This window comes from Phymastichus coffea, unplaced genomic scaffold, assembly GCF_024137745.1.
Source record: "Phymastichus coffea isolate CEN01 unplaced genomic scaffold, Cenicafe_Pcof_1.1 PCOF00001, whole genome shotgun sequence".
Taxonomy (NCBI): domain Eukaryota; kingdom Metazoa; phylum Arthropoda; class Insecta; order Hymenoptera; family Eulophidae; genus Phymastichus; species Phymastichus coffea.
In genome coordinates, this window is record NW_026706812.1 from 15,503,811 (window position 1) to 15,524,643 (window position 20,833).

General features: G+C 34.9%; 1 protein-coding gene across 1 annotated transcript; it reads right to left on the reverse strand.

Annotated features, from left to right (window-relative positions):
* Positions 1-16,043: 16,043 nt before the first annotated feature.
* Positions 16,044-19,878, reverse strand: LOC131675416 (uncharacterized). The gene is made up of 2 exons (XM_058954417.1): positions 18,318-19,878; positions 16,044-18,237 (listed from the first exon to the last, which is right to left on the reverse strand). Exons 1-2 carry the CDS (start codon positions 19,750-19,752, stop codon positions 16,307-16,309), a joined length of 3,366 nt encoding a protein of 1,121 aa, XP_058810400.1. The 5' UTR covers positions 19,753-19,878; the 3' UTR covers positions 16,044-16,306.
* Between the last annotated feature and the right edge of the window lie 955 nt (positions 19,879-20,833).

Consider the following 20,833-nt stretch of genomic DNA (forward strand, 5'->3'; position numbering starts at 1 on the left):
TGTAATATGTAAATAGAGCGCGAGCAGATCAGTCTGTCTGCCACGTTGCCAGCAAGCGAGCGCATCTCGTAATGACTCAAATAATATAAAAACGTAACCAAATTGTATTTTACAAATCATTAGATTATTTATAATAAACTTCCAATTATTATTATAAATCGAGCGTAAACATTTATATATTGATCCTACGTCAAAATATTTAACATGGTAGCAGAGCGTGGTTTCCAAAAGTGCTGTTAAGATAACACGTGGTTATGAAATAAGTGAAAAGAAATAAAATAGTTACAAATCAAAAAGGACTATAAACAAAAGTGTGATTTAAAATTAAAGATTAAACGATTTTGAAAAAAGGGGAACTTTAAATTAATGAACGATGAAAACGTGGCGATAAAAATTAAAGAGAAAAATCGAACTTCCGAACATATTAAAACAAAAATATTGATAAGAAGATAAACTAAAAAAGGGATAAATAAATTATCCAAAAGAAATTTTTCGATTTGAACAAAATTGAATGAGATGCGCGAAGATTAAAAGTTGAAAATATAAGTAAAAAAAAAAAGGAACACGTGTTATGATAACAAAATAAAAATGATTAAATCAGAAGATGTTAAAGTACCGGTGTTTGACGGTCAAGACTACGCCTTATGGAAAAAACGAATTTTATTATATTTAGAGTGGAAAAAATGTAAGGACCAAGCGACGCGTGAGAAAACAGAGAAAGACACTGATGCAGTAGCGTGCAATGAATCGAACATTAAAGCAATGAACTATATATACTCGAGCATATCTAATAAATAACTAGAGTTCGTGGGTGATGAAACGAGTGCGTTTAAAATCATGCAAAAATTTGATAACATGTATCTAAAAACATCAACTGCTTTACAAATTATTGTGAGAAACAAACTTGATAGACTTAAATTGAAAAACTTTGAAAATTCAGAAACCTTTTTCCTAGAGTTTGAAAAATTAATTAATGAACTTAAAGGTGCGGGTGCAACTTTAAATGGACCTGAAAAACTTGATTATTTATTAAAAACTCTTCCAGATTCTTTAAGTTATCTTGGTGATTTAATTGACACTTTAAAAGACGAAGATAAAACGTGTGACTATGTGAAAAATAAAATATTCATGAATGAGACTAAATTTAAAAGTTCTAATAACAATAATGTAAAATCAAGTGTGTTTAAAACCGAAGCTCGTGATGTTGAGTGCAACAAATGTCACAAGAGAGGGCACTATGCAAGAGAGTGTCGTAGTCGAGGAGGTGCAAGAGCACAATGGCCAAGAGGTGGCCAGTACAATCAACAACAATATAATCAACAACAACAACAACAATTCCAACGGCGTCCGTATGACGGAAATTATCAAGCGAGAGGCTTTTTCAATAACGTCGGCCGAGGGTACGACAACAATCAACAAAATCAACAAAATTTCAACAGAGGAAGAAGTTATGGTTTCAGAGGAAATGGGTCCAGAGGACGTGGTCAAGGTTGGTATCAATCCAACGCAAGGTATACATACAACGATCAAGAAGAAAATCGATCAAGTGAGACGTTCCTTACGCGAATAGAAGTTAACAGAGAAAATAAGTTTGAATTTATGAGTAAAGATAAAAATTGCAATAATGTTTGTATGAATGGTTTTCAAAGGGTAAATTGGATACTTGACAGTGGCTGTTCCGACCACATAATTAATGATAAATCATACTTTATTGAATATTCGAAATTAAATAAACCTGTATGTGTTAAAGTAGGTGATGGTAGACCGTTAAAGGTCACAGAAACTGGAAAAGTTTTAATGTATTTGAATGTAAATGGTATTGAACATGAAATAATAGTATCCAATGTATTTTTAGTTAAAGAAATGGACAAAAATTTACTCAGTTACGCGAGAATAACTGATAATTATAAAATCGTATCAATTCGAGAACAGTCATTAATTTACAATAAAACGAATAACATTATTGGTATAGCAAAAAAGGCAAATGGTTTGTATATACTTGAGAGTCAAATAGAAATTCAAAATTCATTTTCTTATAATACAAACAAAATGACTGAAAAAGAAAAATTTCATAGAATGCTTGGCCATATAAATTTTAACTATTTGAATAAAATGTGTAAAGAGAATTTAGTTGACGGTCTACCCAAAAATCTAGAAAATATTCATTTAAAATGTGGAACATGTTTACAAAATAAAATGCATAATTTGCCATTTAAAAATCATCGCAGTGGAACAAGTAGAATTCTAGAGATTGTACATACAGATTTAAATGGACCACATAAAAGTACTGGTTATGATGGCTCAAGTTATTTTTTGACATTTCTCGATGACTACAGCAAATTTTCTATTGTCTATACGATAAAAACAAAAAATGAAGTGTACACATGTTTTCTAGATTACATAAATAAAGTTGAGAATCACACTGGAAATAAAATAAAATATCTAAGATGTGATAATGGAAAAGAGTATTTAAATAAAGATATTTTTAACTTGATTAGAGAAAAAGGAATCATAATGGACAATTGTCCACCTTATGTACATGAGTTAAACGATACGGCGGAACGCTTTAATAGAACAATTATGGATTCGGCTCGTTGTTTAATGTCAGAAGCAAATTTAAATAGACGATATTGTCCTGAAGTAGTTTTAACAGCTAGTTACCTTAAAAATAGAACAATTGCGAACACTATTGAAAATAAAAGTCCTTACGAAATATTTCGTGGTAAAAGGCCAAATATTGAAAATTTAAAATTGTATGGAAGCAAAGTTTTTGCAAGAACTGAAAGTAAAAGAGACTCAAAATAGGATCGGAAATCAGATTTTGGTATACTTGTTGGTTATGAGAAAGTGGATTATAGAGTATTAACAGGTAATAGAATAACAGTTGAAAGACATGTAGATTTTGTAGAAGACGATGAAGTTTTGATTGGTTTTAAAGGAGATAATGAGAGCGAAAGTGAAACTGAAAATGATGATGTATTTGAAAGCCCAAGTAAAAGTAAAATTAAAAGGTTGAAAGAAAGTCTAAGTCCAAAGATTGAAAAAGAAAAAAGTATTGAAAATGAATAGAGAGTGTGAAGAACAAATCACACCTCGTAGGTCGACAAGAGATAGAAAAAAACCTGATAGATACAGTGAAAGCGAAACTTACTATATCTATGTAAATTACGTTAGCGCAAATAGTCCAAAAACATATGAAGAAGCTTTAAGTAGTAATGAGTCTGATCTATGGAAAATTGCAATGCAAAAAGAAATTGAATGCATTAACAAAAATAAAACTTGGAAACTAGTCGAGAAACCTAAAGATAAAAAAGTAATTGATGTAAAATGGGTATTTACAAACAAAGCAAATAATATTAAAAAAGCGAGATTAGTTGTAAGAGGTTTTCAACAAAAAGAAATTGTAAATGATATTTATTCACCTGTTGCAAGAATTCAAACGTTAAAACTATTATTAGCCTTCTGTGTTCAAAATAAATATTTAATCGAAAAAATGGATGTTGAGACCGCATTTCTCAATGGAAATATTAAATCCGAAATTTACGTTAAACAACCAAACGGTTATGATGATAAAACTGGTCGAGTTTATAAATTATTAAAAGCTTTGTATGGTTTGAGAGAGAGAGTCCACGAGCGTGGTATGAATGTTTTGATAAATATATAAGAAGTCTAGGTTTTGTAAGAAGTAACAGCGATTACTGTTTGTATATTTTACACGGTGAAGATGGTGAGAATATTTATTTTTAATATTGTTTGTTGATAATTTACTAATATGTGGTGCAACGATCGCCGAAAATCGTTTTGACTCGCGTTGGTTACTAAGCGGCTGAACGTAACAGCCGCGATCGGTTTGAGAGAGAGAGAGAGGGCAATGACCGGGAGGGGAGAGTTAGCTAGCCGGTATGACTGTGACATTCAGTCCGGCTGCATCATAGCGATCGAGTTCCCAACGTTTTATCGTTTTCTGAGTGAGATCCAGGGAGTGCAGCATATAATTAGTAAGAGTGGAGCGAGAGGAGTGTCAAGTGCGCGCACTGTTAAACGTGCCCGGCTTCAGGAGTTGCTAGAGCAACCTCATCGTCCCCTGCCACTACGCTACAACAACAGTAGAGCTACAATAGCAGAGCAGCAACAGCAGAGGCAGTTGATCCGAAGCGCGTGCATCGGATACGGTTGGCCACCGTATCCCCATCAATTCCGCGGTAGGTGCCCAGCCTTATTTATTGTAAATAGCGTGCGATCCCGCGCAGCGTGCGCGGTGATATTACTAAAAGCGTGCGAGCGAACAGTCCGCGTCGATCGCGAGATTCACTCTCTCTCTCCCCGTTTGTATTGTCATTCGAAATTTCGTGCGGAAGTCTCTCGGCAAATCCCTCCCTTATACAAGTTTTAAGTAAATAAAGTCATCCGAGGTTAAAACGTAACGATCTCATTGTTTTGTCTTCCCTTTGTCCGAAAGCTGTGTTATTGTTTACGTTCGATTCTAACGCGCCGGTAGTTCAGCTCGAACCACTTAAGCAATATACGGAGCTGCTCGCCAACCGAGTTGTCGGCAGTGACCGACGGAGTGCTGCGAAGCGAGCGCGCCAGCGCCCCTAGCGGAGAGATCGAGAACCCAACTTGGGACGGTAAGAGAACTCTGCGTAGGCGCACTCCAGGACAAGGTGAGTTAGTGTGCTTATAGTACATAGATAACAAGGCGTCGTTTGACCATACGAATAATCATATTCGATAGGGATTAGTGGTTAAACGGCAGCCTGTTACAGTGGCAAGAAAATTGAAATAATAAACGAAATTAAAGTTAAATTACAAAATAGATTTGCAATGAAAGACTTACGTAAACTGAAAACTTATCTTGGCATAAACATTGAATAAAATTTTGAACAACATAAAATGACATTAAACCAATGCGAATATATTGATTCTTTAGCCGAAAATTACAAAATAAAAGATAGTAAATTGTATAACACTCCTATGGAGCAAAATTTAATTTTGGAAATAGCACAAACAGCATCAAACGACATTAAATATCGAAACTTAATTGGAGCATTATTATATATTAGTACGTGTACAACATTGGACATTACCTATAGTGTGAATTATCTAAGTAGATTTCAAAACTGCTACAATGAAACTCATTACAAATATGCTCTGAGAGTATTAAAATATTTATATTTAACAAAAAATTTAAAATTAACATACATGAGGAATTTGAAAGCAGATACTTTAGAGTGCTATGTTGATGCTGATTGGGCTGGCGATTCGATAAATCATCGTTCTACATCTGGATATGTAATAAGATTTTTTGGAAATGTAATTTATTGGAAAACAAAAAAACAAAGTAGCGTCACAAAGTCTTCGACTTCTGCAGAATATGTAGCTTTGTTTGAAGCGGTTAGCGAAATTAAATTTATAAATCTCTTATTAAATGATTTTGGAATTAAAATGAATACACCTATTAAAATTTATGAAGATAATTCAAGTACAATAGAAATTGCAAAATTTGGAAATTTAACAAAAAAATCAAAATACATAGAAATACATTATCACTTCGTCAATGAATGTTATGAGCGCAAAGAAATTGATATTGTAAAAATAGATTCTGAAAATAATTTAGCAGATATATTCACAAAAGCTCTTGGTAGTTTCAAATTTGAAAAGCTGAGATCACTTTTAAATTTGAAAGTCTAAAGTTTATGATTAATTGAAATTATTTATTTAAGTTTGATTATGAAAGAAAATTTTGAGTTATTAATGTTGTTTTGAAAAACAATTCATTATTATTAAGAGAAAAATATTATTACTATTATTATAAAAATCAAATATTATTATTGCAATTCATATAGTCAGAAAAATAACTGTACTAAGTTTATTACAGCATATAAATTAAGGAGGCGTGTTAGTTTTGAAGTAATTGTGTATGCTGTATAAAGAGAGTATCTAAACATTGTATACAAGCGAGTATGTGTATGAGGATACGCTCGCAGCGACGTATGTAATATGTAAATAGAGCGCGAGCAGATCAGTCTGTCTGCCACGTTGCCAGCAAGCGAGCGCATCTCGTAATGACTCAAATAATATAAAAACGTAACCAAATTGTATTTTACAAATCATTAGATTATTTATAATAAACTTTCAATTATTATTATGAATCGAGCGTAAACATTTATATATTGATCCTACGTCAAAATATTTAACAGTGCTAGCCAAAGAAGTCAATTTATACAAATTTATTATTTATTTTTGAGTAATAGGTATTGAAATGTTTTTGTTTGTTTTCTTTTTTATCACTTTGTATTCAAAATACGCACCCCTTAAAAAACCCTAGAAATCACCTGCGCATGGCTTGCTGCGCAGTGGCTCATGACATACTTCTTCAACGTGTCATGGTGTCAGAATTCATGTCATTTTTTAATCAATGCGAAAACAGCCCGACACAAATAACATTTTATAAAAAAAATGATCACATCTCACGTATGTATAATTGTACTTCTCTAAAAAATAATTATTTGTTATTGTACCATTATATTTCTCATAAAAAATAAAAAATATCGTTATCGATAATTCACCTCCTATTTATTCACATAAAAGACTGTAACGAGCGGGCTCGTGAAGGCGTGAGTGAGCGATCCTCGAAAGTGCGCGACATGCGCAAAAGACCCGCGCAGCGAGAGAGAGAGAGAAATAGCTAGGACACGCAGGCAGGGGAGAGTATACGTGAGACCGGCAAGAAGAGAAGGCACGTTCGAAGTCCTATTGTTTGATCGGCGGAAAAAGAAAAACTGAATAGAGGAGCGGTTCTGTGTGGTGACAAACGAGCACGGTGTTGAGTGACTACCGCGAGTGTACGGAAAGACCGACTACGATCGAAGACAAGCGGAAGCCGATTCGAGGTTACCGTGCTACTCGAGGGATCAGGCACGTCGCCCACCATCGATAGGAATCGGCCGACAGGATACCCACCCTCAACGACTTTGGGCGACGTCAATCAAATAATTAGGTCGGAATCCAAGGCGTAGCTGTCTGCAGCAGCTTTCGCCCGCGTAAGTCTCTTCCGTTATAACAATACTACGTGCGAGAGCTCCGGGAAGCGAGCGTATACGAACTGCGTCGGCTACGTGCCATTCGAAATTGTATTGTCTGTCTCTCTCTCTCTCACGCGTACGTGTGATTAGGATGTGTGTTGCGAACCTCTCGGCCAATATGGAATGCGCGCTAACGTGTAAATAAGTAACGAATAAAATCTGCTGTGAACATATTGAGCAAATCGGCAGATTCATTCGATAGCACCGAATTCTCTCTACGTTCCCTTCTCCCCCGCAACGTTTTCTAAGAACCACCGCTCTTTCGTATTATTTCGTGTTTTCGCGCTCGTTTTCAGGCCACGCGTCCAGCACAGAGCTAACCAAAAGAGGAAACGTCGGTGTCATAGATATTTTGTTAACGGACGGCGATTTACTTCCGAAGAAATCAACAACCGTTACAAGACATAATTAAACAAAAATAAATTCACAGAAAAATTGTACCTTCTGTAGTTGAAATTGTACCATCAGTTCTATAAATTTGTTTCTAAAAGAAATAATAGGACAATTACAAAGCTCTACGCCTGCCCAAAGTACATTTCCGGATGACATCCTTGTAAGTTGTAACAATTAGTGGTAATTTGTAATTGTCCTATTATTTCTTTTAGAAACAAATTTATAGAATTGTACTGATGGTACAATTTAGACTACAGAAGGTACAATTTTTCTGTGAATTTATTTTTGCTTAATTATGTCTTTTATGTGAATAAATAAGAGGTGAATTATCGATAACGATATTTTTTATTTTTTATGAGAAATATAATGGTACAATAACAAATAATTATTTTTTCGAGAAGTACAATTATACATACGTGAGATATGATCATTTTTTTTTTTATAAAATGTTATTTGTGTCGGGCGGTTTTCACATCGGTCATTTTTCAAGTTTCAGAATCGTTCTGTGAACATCCTATAGCATGCCTACTCTACCTGTAATATCTCTATATGAGCTACATGATACTCTTAACTTGACCCTCCTTATCCTAGCCTGCAAAATGTAATGGACAGTGACAATAAAATAGTACATTACGATACAAGTGCGGGAAAGTAGATTCTTGTCTCGTGTGGCGTTTGCGCCCGAGCGAAGCGAGGGTGGAAAGGTACACAAGACGAGAAACTCTTTCCCGAACATGTGCCGTACCGCATTTTTTGATACGACGTGTGGAAAGTGCGATTTTCAACGCATATTTTCTGTCGAGCGTGCGGGAAAGACGCACTTTGCGCACAGAGTATCGAAAAATACCATTCGAAATATCTCTAATTGAACCCTCCAAAAATGCTCATTATTTTAATTGAACCCCTTCAGTTGTCCCAAAGAAAAATTAAAACTGTACATTTTTTGGTTTTTTGTAACTGCGATATTTTTAGTAATACTTAATATTTTTGAAAAGAAACAAGACAGACAAATTGAACCCTTGATCATTTTAATTGAACCCCTCTTACTTTTTTAAAATTAATAATATATATGACAAAAACTACAATCTAATTTTATTATATGTTTTTATGCATGTGCGTTAACTAATCTTTTTAGTAAGAACATACAATAAAATTAGACTGTTGTTTTTGACATATGTATTAATAATTTAAAAAAAGTAAGAGGTCCAATTAAAATAAATAAGGTTTCAATTTTTTGTCTTGTTTCTATGCAAATATATTAACTTTTGCTAAAAAAATCACAGTTGCAAGAAACAAAAAGTGTATATAGTTTTAATTTTTTTACGGAAAACTAAAATGGGTCAATTAAAATAATGATCATTTCTGGAGGGTTCAATTAGAGATGTTTCGAATGATATATTTTTTTGTTTACTGTCCACTATACTTCGTGGGCTGTAGTCAGGAGGGTCTCTTTATTATACGGCGTATTTATCTAAGTATACGAGGTGTGTTCAAAAAGTAAGGTGATTTTTCAAATTTCACGGGCAACGTACTTTTGATTATCGATTTTTTGTTTTGTTATGTTGGTACACTCTTCCCGAACATCTGTACCAAGTTTCAAGTGTACAGCATTTTTTGTTTGGTTGTGAGAGGCGTAAAGGTTATAAGTGTTTTGCGTTCTTGGCGATTTCTTGCTATCGAAAAATATGGATCAAAGGATTTGCATCAAATTTTGTGTAAAAAATAAATTAAAGTGCTCCGAAACACTTGAAATGTTGACGGTGGCATACGGTGAAACTGTTCTGAGTAAAAAAAATGTTTACAAGTGGTACAAACTCTTCCAAGATGGCCGGGAAGATGCCGATGACGAGCCTCGCTCTGGACGCCCAAGCACGTCAACAACTGATAAAAACGTTCAAGCAGTGAAGAAAATTGTTCTGGAAAATCGTCGAATCACTATCAGAGAAGTTGCTGAGGATGTTGGTATATCGCTTGGCTCGTGCCATGAAATTTTTTCTAACGTTTTGGGCATCCTAGCAAACAAAATGACGTCTAAAAGACGACTTTTAGATGTCTTTCCAAAGATTTAAGATGTCTTGTCAGACGTCAGAAATGACATCATTCCGATATCTGAGAGACATCTAATGTCCACCTAATTAGATGTCTTAGTGATGTCTGTCAAGATATCCTCGAGATATCTGTAAGACATTTTGTAAAGTCAACATAAAGACGTCTTATTATGACAGCTTTTAGAGGTATTCAAATATTTTAAAAAATAAACGTAAAAAATGTATTTTATAAGTTAGGTAATGAAAATTTTTATTAGATAGACATATTTTACTTCAGATACAGTTTTATCGCATCGTTCTTATTGAAATTTCAATATAATAGAACTATTTTTTCTCTTCAAAAATATACATTATATGTTACAATCGCTTTATAATATTAAAACTAGTTAAGCTTTGATTCAAATATAGTTACACTTAAATTCAAACCCATTTTATATCGCATTTCGCTCTTAGAACAATCTTTGTTTTTCAAAAATATATATTGTACATATGTACTGTAATAGTTTATTTGTTGTTATAAATATTAAAAACGACATAAAAGATAAAAACAGCTAAGTCAGTAGAGCGAGACTCTGGGCGATTAAACTGAACTAAGCAACAGGAAAGGAACTTCGCTATCATTCAAATAAGAACATATATAAACGGTTTATTCGGTTATAATCAATAAACAAAACATGCTTACACTCTCCTATATGAAACCTGAGGTGTATAGATTTAAAATCAAAATATTACTTTAAATTAAAATCCAAACTACGACTCGTCAACACGGATACACAACAAAAGATTAGCTCACATTTGAGATGCTCGATGATCTTCGCTCACAATGCTCGGTTCTTCTACTCCACATATCGTTCGATGAATCTTGTATAGATACAGCCGCCAAGTAATCTCGAATCCAAGAAGAAAAGCGGAATGTGGCTGGCCTCGTCATAGTTCTCGATATAGACGACAATCACTAAATTGCACTGAATCTCTTTGCAACACAATACTAAAAATCATCTTGATCCCGGAACGTATTCAGTCGCAGCAAATAGTCGCCGGAATGCCATCACAAAAATAGTTGTTGGTGAGAAGATCCCGCCTTCAGAGGTGCTTCCCGCTGAGTGATTTACGAATGACGCGTTCTTTTATTAGCAAACGATCTGCGGAGCGCTTTTCTTTTGTGTGGAGTAGTAGTGTCTCTTTTAAGAGACCAACAATAGTCTGACATCATGTTCACATCCCAATAGCCTTGATATCTTCTTTCGATGTCTTTGAAGTCTTGGTGGAATCTCTTTCCTTGCTCCTCGCTAAAGTCTCCTAAATTTTCAGAAAAGTAATCAAGATGAGAATGAAGAAAATGAATTTTCAAATTCATCAAGCAACCCATTATTTTGTAATTACCCAACATCTCATTTACTATATCTTCGTAATCGTCGTCTTTATTATTTTCTAAAAATTTATGCTGAACTTCTCTAAAGCTTTGCCACGCGTTGCGTTCCTTTATCGTCATTCTTCTTTCAAATTCTTCATCTCGTAATAGTTCTCTTATTTGTGGACCATCAAAGACTCCTTCGTTGATCTTTGCTTCCGAAAGTTTTGGAAATTTCTCGAAGAGATACATAAAAGCGTTGCTTTCGTCTTGTGAATTTTTCATTGCTTTAATGAACTGTTTGACCAAACCAAGCTTAATATGCAAGGGTGGGAGGATGACTTTATTTGCAGGTATAAGACTTTCGTGTAAAACATTTTTATTACCCGGGGTCAAATTTTGTCGAAGTGGCCATTCTTTTCTCACATAGTGTTGATCTCGGGCACGGCTATCCCATTCACAAATGAAACATGGATATTTCGTGAAGCCACTTTGTTGACCCAACAAAATTGTTGTTATTTTCAAATCTCCAACCAACTGCCACCCGTGAGTATCATAATGCAATTTCTGTAGCAGTAAATCGAGATTACTATATTCCTCTTTCAAGACAATGGAATGACCAATTGGTATAGAGGCGTATATGTTACCGTTATGGAGTAAAACTGCTTTCAAGTTCGAGACACAGGACTTTCAAAAGAACTTTCGGAACTATTAGCATCTAGATTGAAAGAAAAAAATTGTCTGGCTCCTGGTACTTCCATCACATTTTACCGAAATCGTGATCAACAATTTAGAAAATTTTTTTCGAAAGAATGCGATTTAGTTTATTGCAACGACGTTGCAGGACTGATAAATGAATTTGGAAACGTAGAGTATGAAGCTATTGATTGGCGTCTGTTTATTGATTCTTCTACGAGAAGCTTGAAAGCAGTTTTACTCCATAACGGTAACATATACGCCCCTATACCAATTGGTCATTCCATTGTCTTGAAAGAGGAATATAGTAATCTCGATTTACTGCTACAGAAATTGCATTATGATACTCACTGGTGGCAGTTGGTTGGAGATTTGAAAATAACAACAATTTTGTTGGGTCAACAAAGTGGCTTCACGAAATATCCATGTTTCATTTGTGAATGGGATAGCCGTGCCCGAGATCAACACTATGTGAGAAAAGAATGGCCACTTCGACAAAATTTGACCCCAGGTAATAAAAATGTTTTACACGAAAGTCTTATACCTGCAAATAAAGTCATCCTCCCACCCTTGCATATTAAGCTTGGTTTGGTCAAACAGTTCATTAAAGCAATGAAAAATTCACAAGACGAAAGCAACGCTTTTATGTATCTCTTCGAGAAATTTCCAAAACTTTCGGAAGCAAAGATCAACGAAGGAGTCTTTGATGGTCCACAAATAAGAGAACTATTACGAGATGAAGAATTTGAAAGAAGAATGACGATAAAGGAACGCAACGCGTGGCAAAGCTTTAGAGAAGTTCAGCATAAATTTTTAGGAAATAATAAAGACGACGATTACGAAGATATAGTAAATGAGATGTTGGGTAATTACAAAATAATGGGTTGCTTGATGAATTTGAAAATTCATTTTCTTCATTCTCATCTTGATTACTTTCCTGAAAATTTAGGAGACTTTAGCGAGGAGCAAGGAGAGAGATTCCACCAAGACTTCAAAGACATCGAAAGAAGATATCAAGGCTATTGGGATGTGAACATGATGTCAGACTATTGTTGGTCTCTTAAAAGAGACACTACTACTCCACACAAAAGAAAAGCGCTCCGCAGATCGTTTGCTAATAAAAGAACGCGTCATTCGTAAATCTTTTTGATCGACATCACTATCTGAAATCAAGTCTATATATCAAGCTAGGTGAATTTTAATTGCTGGAATCGATTGGCAATATCCGTGCGAGAAAACCATAAAGAGAGCTAACACAACCATGAACTAAGTTCTCACCGTAACTCATATTTGAATTTGAGACCGAGGATCCTCAGATTTTGATTTAGCGCGTCGAAATACCTAAAGATACGTGACCAAATTATAGTTAAAAATCTGTAGTGTAATGATGTATATGGAATACATGAATTTTATCGATCGGTGAGTCATTTGACCCTCAGATGACCTTGGAGGGTCATGTTGGAAAAAATAGAAAATACATATTTAGACGTAAAATTTCCCGCTCTTTCCGAATCCGTGGTCAGATTTTATGTTTTTCCGTAGTAAATGCGTTTGACCTTCAAATGTCCTTGAACACGACGTGCTGGGGTTATGTGGACCTCGGATTTGGATTCAGCGCATCGAGAAACCTAAAGATACCTGACTCATTTGTACGCATGTCTTTAGTTGTGATGATGTATGTGGGAAATACGAATTTGATCTATCGGTGAGTCATTTGACCCTCAGATGACCTTGGAGGGTCATGTTGGAAAAAATAGAAAATACATATTTGGACGTAAAATTTCCCGCTCTTTCCGAATCCGTGGTCAGATTTTATGTTTTCCCGTAGTAAATGCGTTTGACCTTCAAATGTCCTTGAACACGACGTGCTGGGGTTATGTGGACCTCGGATTTGGAATCAGCGCGTCGAAATACATATAGGGTATCAATTTTGCCGAAGGACTTTTTCCGGTTCCCATTTGTGGTCCTGTGTAGTTATTACGAATGTCCAGTTGCAAATTTTAAACTTATTTGATTTTTGAATTGACCAAGTTAGTTGATCAGCTACATCATTTGTGATTAAGCCTGTCATAATTTCATCGATCGTTTTTTTCAATGAACTTCGTTTCATATGAGAAATTTTGATTTCCTGGGAAAAAACAATTAGTTAAAAAGCATGTAGCATTTAAAAAATTTTCGGTGGAAATTATGTACTTACAAATTCTCTTTTGACATCATTGTCTGTGTCAAGACTCTCACTAAAAGTCCGTAACTCTTCAGCATTTTTGATAGGAAGCTGAGGTAAAAGATGTAAACTTGGAGCAGGTTTGTCTTCTTTAGACTTGCACGTGCACCCCTGATTACGATTTTCTATGTTCCTCAATATTCTGTTCGTTTCTTGAACCTCCAAGTAGATTTTATTAAGTTTAGTGTTTGTCATCAATAATTCATGTCTGCATTGAGTAAGAATATAAAAAAACATTATTGATATTACTTGAAGCATTAATTATTACTGATATACGAATATATATTATGATTTCTCTGCTTACCACAGCATTTTTCGCTATCATGGAGCTTGTCGCAATGTGCAAGCAATTGATGTAAATTATTGGGGCGCTGCGGACTGTTGTTACTATTGTTAATGTAATTGCTATTCATCCCAAAAGCATCTCCTTCTCGTTCTTCTTGATAAGTACTTTCCTCGTTGTTTTGATCTTGAGAGTGGTCGCTGCTATCCCCGCTGTTCTCATTTCTTGAAAAAGAACGATCTCCGCTCTCGTGCTCATCCTCATCCTCGCCCTCGTCCTCGTCTTGTATTTTATTATCATCGTTAACAGAAGTATCATCTTCATTATTTATGCCATCTATAATAATATAAAAATAGATTAAATTCAAATAACCATAATGATACTTTAGTAAAATATTGTAAATAATTACCGAATTGATTATCATCATCTACAACGTTTACAGTTTCTGATAAGTGCAATAACTTTGGATCTATATCATTTTCAAGAAGCTTATCTAAGCGGCGTTTTTTTTGTTTGTTTGATAGGTTAGAAAATACTTTCCGATTACTCATTTTTATATAAATTAAAGATTTCCGTACAATTGAAACTTAATCATGTACTTACGAATAAAGTAGTAATACTTATTTATGCGAAAATACTCAGCTCAGGAACAATCAGTGCACCTATCAATTATTCATAGCCTACTGAAACAATCCAGGACATCCTCATCTCACGGCGATATATTGCACACGACACTTCGCGGTTAAAATCCACGTGTCGTCTGCATTCAAGTCAAAAAAAGTCGTCTTGAAGACATCGATTGAATGTCATTTAAAAAAATTCTTCGAACATCTTAAAAAAGAAATCTTGAAGACGTCTCAAGTAGACATTTTTAAATTGTCATATCAAAAGCTTGACAAAGACGTCTAAAAGAAGTCTCTGTGACGACATCTGGTCACCAGTCGTCTTGTAGATAACTAGAAGACATCTTTGAACTTGTCATGAAGACGTCTTCAAAAAGACAGAAATTAGATATTTTTCAAGACGTCTAATGTTTGCTGGGATGAGACGTGTGTCAGCGAAGTTTGTTCCGAAATTGCTAAATTTTGACCAAAAGAATCGTCGCATGAGCATCGCTCAAGAACTGTTGAATGACATCAACGACGACCCAGATTTACTCAAAAGGGTCATAACTGGTGACGAATCATGGGTATATGGTTATGATATCGAAACCAAAGTCCAATCGTCCCAATGGAAGAGCCCAGATGGGCCAAGACCGAAAAAAGCACGCCAAGTTCGATCAAATGTCAAAGTTTCGCTCACTGTTTTCTTCGATTACCATGGCGTGGTGCATCAGGAGTTCTTACCATATGGACGTACGGTCAATCAACAGTATTATCTTGAAGTTATCCGCCGTTTGCGAGAAGCAATACGAAGAGAACGCCCAGAATTGTGCAAAAACAATTCATGGCTTTTGCATCACGATAATGCCCCTGCTTACTCATCTTTGCTTGTGACAGATTTTTTTGGCCAAAAACAACACCACAATCATGCCTCAGCTACCATATTCACCGGATTTGGCCCCATGTGACTTTTTCTTGTTCCTAAAACTAAAGAAACCTATGAAAGGACGAAGATTTGCAACGATTGAAGAGATAAAGACTGCATCGCTGGAAGAGCTCAAGGCTATACCGAAAAGTGCTTATGAGAAGTGCTTTGAGGATTGGAAAAACCGTTGGCATAAGTGTATTGTATCTAAGGGGGATTACTTTGAAGGGGACAACATAAATATTGATAAATAAATAAATATTTTTTCTTAAAAATACAAAGTCACCTTACTTTTTGAACACACCTCGTGTACCATATAATAATATAATAATATAATACTTAAGACAGACGTATTATAATATACTTTTATAAATAACTTATTGGATAGAGCATAATGCTGGTCTGACTACACCTTTGTTAATAAACTTTAGATAATTTTAATAAATTTATTTATTTATCACAAAATACACAAGCAAATATTTGCCCTGGTACACTATTACAAGTATATTTTAATAATAAATAAGATCAAGAAAATATTTAATCTACTCAAATAATTTTAAATGTCTTGTCATGTATGAACATTGTTTACATTAAAATGAATAGAATATTAATAGTCTTTTTAATCATATTTACATCTACAAACATGTATAATAACTACACAATATATACTTTACAAAACACAAAAGTAGTACACATATACTAACATAATGCAGCTAACTTTCGTATTGAATCCAAATCATTTAAAAGCATTTGCATTGTTTGTTTAATCTGTACATGACTATTATTGTACTTTTCAGTCATTTCTTCCAAGGCAGATAACTGTGTTTCCACAAAATTTAATGTGGAGTCTAGGTAGTTTTGAAAATTATCAATATGCTCTAATAATCTCAATTTACATTCAACTGGATCAATTGGGGCCTCTGGTTCAGGTACAACTGGTTGTGGAATATTTAAAAATTTATTTCCGCTATTGATTGAGATGTTTGAAATTTTATGTAGTTTTTCTGATGTAATATGTCTTGAAATTGAATTCTGTTTGAATGTTGAGATACCATTATTCATTTCAGATTTAGTAAATGAAAATTGTTGATTTTGCCCCTCTATTACATTTTTTGTCAATGCATCAAGCAGAATATGTCCTTCTTCCTTGCAATTATTTTGAGAGAAATTCTTTGTTAGAAGCTTTGCATCTTCAGTTGGAGAATTATCTTCTTCTAAAATTTGCATTAATTCAGTATCAGAAGTTATCAATTTATGATCATCTTCTTGTTTCGTTAAAAAATTGTTTTCCAATCTTTCATTCATATTTTCATTAATACTACATATCTCAGTTTTTACTATTTCAATGATTGGTACTGGCTCCATTAGTAAAGTTGGAACCGGAATTTTACTCCAATTCTTAGCCCAAAGATATAGCTTTTGATGATCTTTATTTTGAGCAACATTAACTTTTACTCTCAAACTATATAGTAAATCTCGAATTTGCAATAAACTTGCAATTAAATCACAAGAGCGCTTTAATGTTGCAGTTCTTTCATTCACTTTTATTTTGTTACTTGAATAAGCATATATACTTGGCAATTTTCCTTCTTTAATCCATTCTTGGTCATGAAAATATTTTTTAGTAGTACGTTGCCTGTGAGAATGTTGACATATGTAACATACATACTTTTCAGGAACATCCTTTTCTTTTTCAATTGCATTGCAATGACCATGTTGCCAGCATAAACAAAGATCACACTGAATCATTAATCCATCTTCTTCTGTTATGCCACAAGTACAATTGATTATTTCTTCTCTTTTTAGTTTTTCTACTTTTATAACTTCGCCATTAATAATCATAACTTCACCTGTTTTACAGTGAGTAAATTCATTTTCTGGTTCAACTCGTCCATTGCTGATACTATGACATGTCAAGTCTGATATATCATTTCCATCTGGCAAGCTATCGTCATATTGCTCAAAACTTTCATCATTTTCAGTGACCCCTCTTGACTTTTTGACTTTGCCATAAGTGTCAGAACAATATTGTAACTGTTTTTTCTTATTTGTCTTTCCATTATCAGTGATATTATCTAATTTGTAATTATCATTTAAAATATTAGAAAAATCTCCATGATTATCAGTTTCAAATATTACAGGCTGTCTAACTGGTGGTAATGTTTTAATGCCTGTGTGAATTTTTTCTTCTTTAGAGCGTATGTCAAACAACCTTCCTGGTGACATAGTACAACTGTTACTTAGTTCCGAAGAGTTATCTTCAATGGTACTTGCATTACCTTCTGTTGAAAATTTAGATTCTAATCTATTATCAGTGTCTGTAGTTGTAAATTCTATATCTCCAACTTGAGATGAAGATATTCCATGTACAATAGAACCTGATTTTGATTTTCTTGGTAAAAAATCTTCGATAGACTCTCCAATAGTTCTTGCATAGGCCAAATCAGCAACATTTGGTGTAGAACCCATCAACTTTGAATATTCAGGATGATAATGCTTTATATGCATTTGTAGTAAATTTTCTTTCCTAAAATTTTTTATACAACCTGTTTTTGGACATTTATAAGTACTATCTTCAATTTCAACTCGTAAATTTCCTATATATGTAGCATAATCTTCATCTAAACCCACTGAAAAAGTAGTAGTACAATTAATTTATCAATAAGTAATATAAATACTCCAGCTATTTTTGAAAATTGAATGACGTTACCTGAATTTGTGACATTTTGATGATTATCAAGTCTAGGCAGAGCTTCTGTTTTGACTAAAGGTCCAGGTTCTGTTTTTGATAAATATTTGACATTACGTGTATCCACCGAATCCAGCTTTTTGTATATTTTATCTGGCTCGCTTTTGACCTTCTTCTTGTGGTAAAATAATTCAGTCACAGTATGTTTTCTCTTTTTGTCCCTTCTTTCTTGTTTGCTGCCTAAATAATTAGTATTTTCTTCCTCTTGCTTATTAGGAGGCAACTCCAGCAATTTAGTCATTTTGGAAGCCTTCAAGACTTTCGAATATCCATCATCAAAAAGAACATCATACTTGTCATTGCCTAAAACAGTATTAACTTTTGCTGGATATTTTTTACCATCAACCCAAGTAGCCAAAATTCTTTCCCCAACAATAAATTCTTTTGGTTTTGTCTCTTTAGAATGCAGCTGCAAAGTGCGTAGTCTAGAACTGTCCATTGGAATCCATTCATCAAATCGTGAGCTCCACTTATCAAAATGGATGAGAACCTCCCTTTCACCCCAGTCAGTTTCCACAACACGAGCAGAGTACCATTTTTCATTGAAGTCTTTTGCTTCAAGCTTAGAGCCTGGCAAAAACGTCAAGTCTGTACGACTATATGTGCGTAGTTTAATGTCACTGTTCATTGTCTTTTTCAACACAAGAGTACTAGTACTAAAAGGCTGCTGCTGGGAATGTGTAGTACTAACTTGGTTGGGAATAGTCTTGGTCTTCATTGTAGCTGTTGGTTGGGGGTGGACAAGGCTAGGAAAAGAAGATGGAATAGGAGTGTGATCAAAAGAATACAACTGGGGAGAGAAAGTTGAGGTGTTAACAGGTGGTGAGAGAAGATCGGCAGGACTTGGTGTAAGAGGAAGCTGGGGCTCTGTTGGTTTATTCAGAGCGTGTCCGTTAGGCATTGAGCAGGATGAATCCATGGAAACATCAAGACTGGAACAAGAGCTGTCGAGATTACCGCCAGGAGATACATCCGGGAACTCGCTTGCGGTGGGCACTAAAGCTTGCGTCTGCACCTGTGATTGCGAATGTATCTGGGCTTGAGCTTGGGAATTAATCGTAGCCGCCGAGAGCTTCGCTTGCAGACGGCTAACGATTAAATTGGATTCCGGAGTTATGGGATCTGGGTGCTGCTGATAGTTGGCAAATACACTTGGTACCGAGCCCTTTTTAAGAAAGAGTTTGTGACTACGACCTATCTCGTAGTCGTGCTGTTTAAAATGCTTATAGCACACAATTTGACTGTTCGTCGGCTTAAAGTCCTGAGAAAAGCCACCACTAGTAAGCCACTTAATACGTAACAGTGGATCCTTGGGGAACTTATGTAGCGGCAAGCCCTTAGCGCGTGTTTCCTTTACTAACTCCTCGCAGTCAAGCACGCAACATTTATGCGACATTGCATTTTACTCACAAGGTACAAATCCAAAAACCGTGACAGGCAATTCACTCAAGCCTTCTGTGATCATTGGTACTTGGTAGTGATACTAGACTGGTAGTTCGTATTTCATAAGAATCATAGGGATGACTGCAGAATGTTTCTGGTCTTAAAAGCAGTTTTGGAGCATGGTGTAAGAATATACCAAGGTGAACTGACTTCCTATGCTCGCAATGATGAGAGTACACGCCGATTTCGAGGAACTTAATCGTAGTGGCCGAAAGGCGGCGCCAGGTTCGATGAGCACTTATGATCACACCTATAACAAGGGGAAATAGTGTATGTGAGGTGTTGGTAATGCAGCGTAACGATCACACGTACACACTACCACAGCGTACCAACGCCGCCAATTCAAAGGTTGACACAAACGTTCATTTAAGGACTCAATTCAACCGCTTTTTTATTATTTTTTCACGTAGCTTAATTTTTATTGATCATTATTGCTCGCAAGCTAAATAATAATTTTTTTTCTTTGAACGGCATACAGTTGTCATGTACAAACCATTTAAGCGACACCGTGATATTTTTGTTATTAGCAGCGGTAAAAGTATTATTAATCCTAAGCACCTGATTCTCAACCCAATTAATTAAGGACAAACCGCCGCGGGCTTCCGAGAAACACATGCGACTTGCAAACATATGTAGATGATTGTCACAATAGCTGCGCGGTTGGATGCGCGGCGTTCTTTTTATTGACGTGTCCACGATGCCGAGTTCGAACCCCCTCATAGGATAATTTTTTTCATTTGTAGTTTGTATACATAACTCATTTTTTAATTGAGTTTATAATTTGTTACGGCAATTTACGATCCGAATCATAGTTAACTGAAAAACGAATTAATTCCAACGTGCTTTGAAAGTGCACGCAGCCGTTATGCATCGAGTGCCGATTTGTAATTCTCAAAATAATGTCTATAACTTTGAAAAATAGGCGTGATTTATTTGCAATTTACGAATCTTCTCCAAAGGTTTTTATTATTTATCCGTCTGTTTTTACTTGTTGAATTAACTCAATGTACGTTACATGACTGTTCGCAAGCTAA

Coding starts and splice junctions, on each gene's coding strand:
- LOC131675416 (XM_058954417.1), bottom strand. CDS start 19,752: ATGTCGCATAAATGTTGCGTGCTTGACTGCGAGGAGTTAGTAAAGGAA. Junction 18,238..18,317: donor TCAAAATGTCACAAATTCAG/GTAACGTCATTC, acceptor CTACTTTTTCAG/TGGGTTTAGATGAAGATTAT.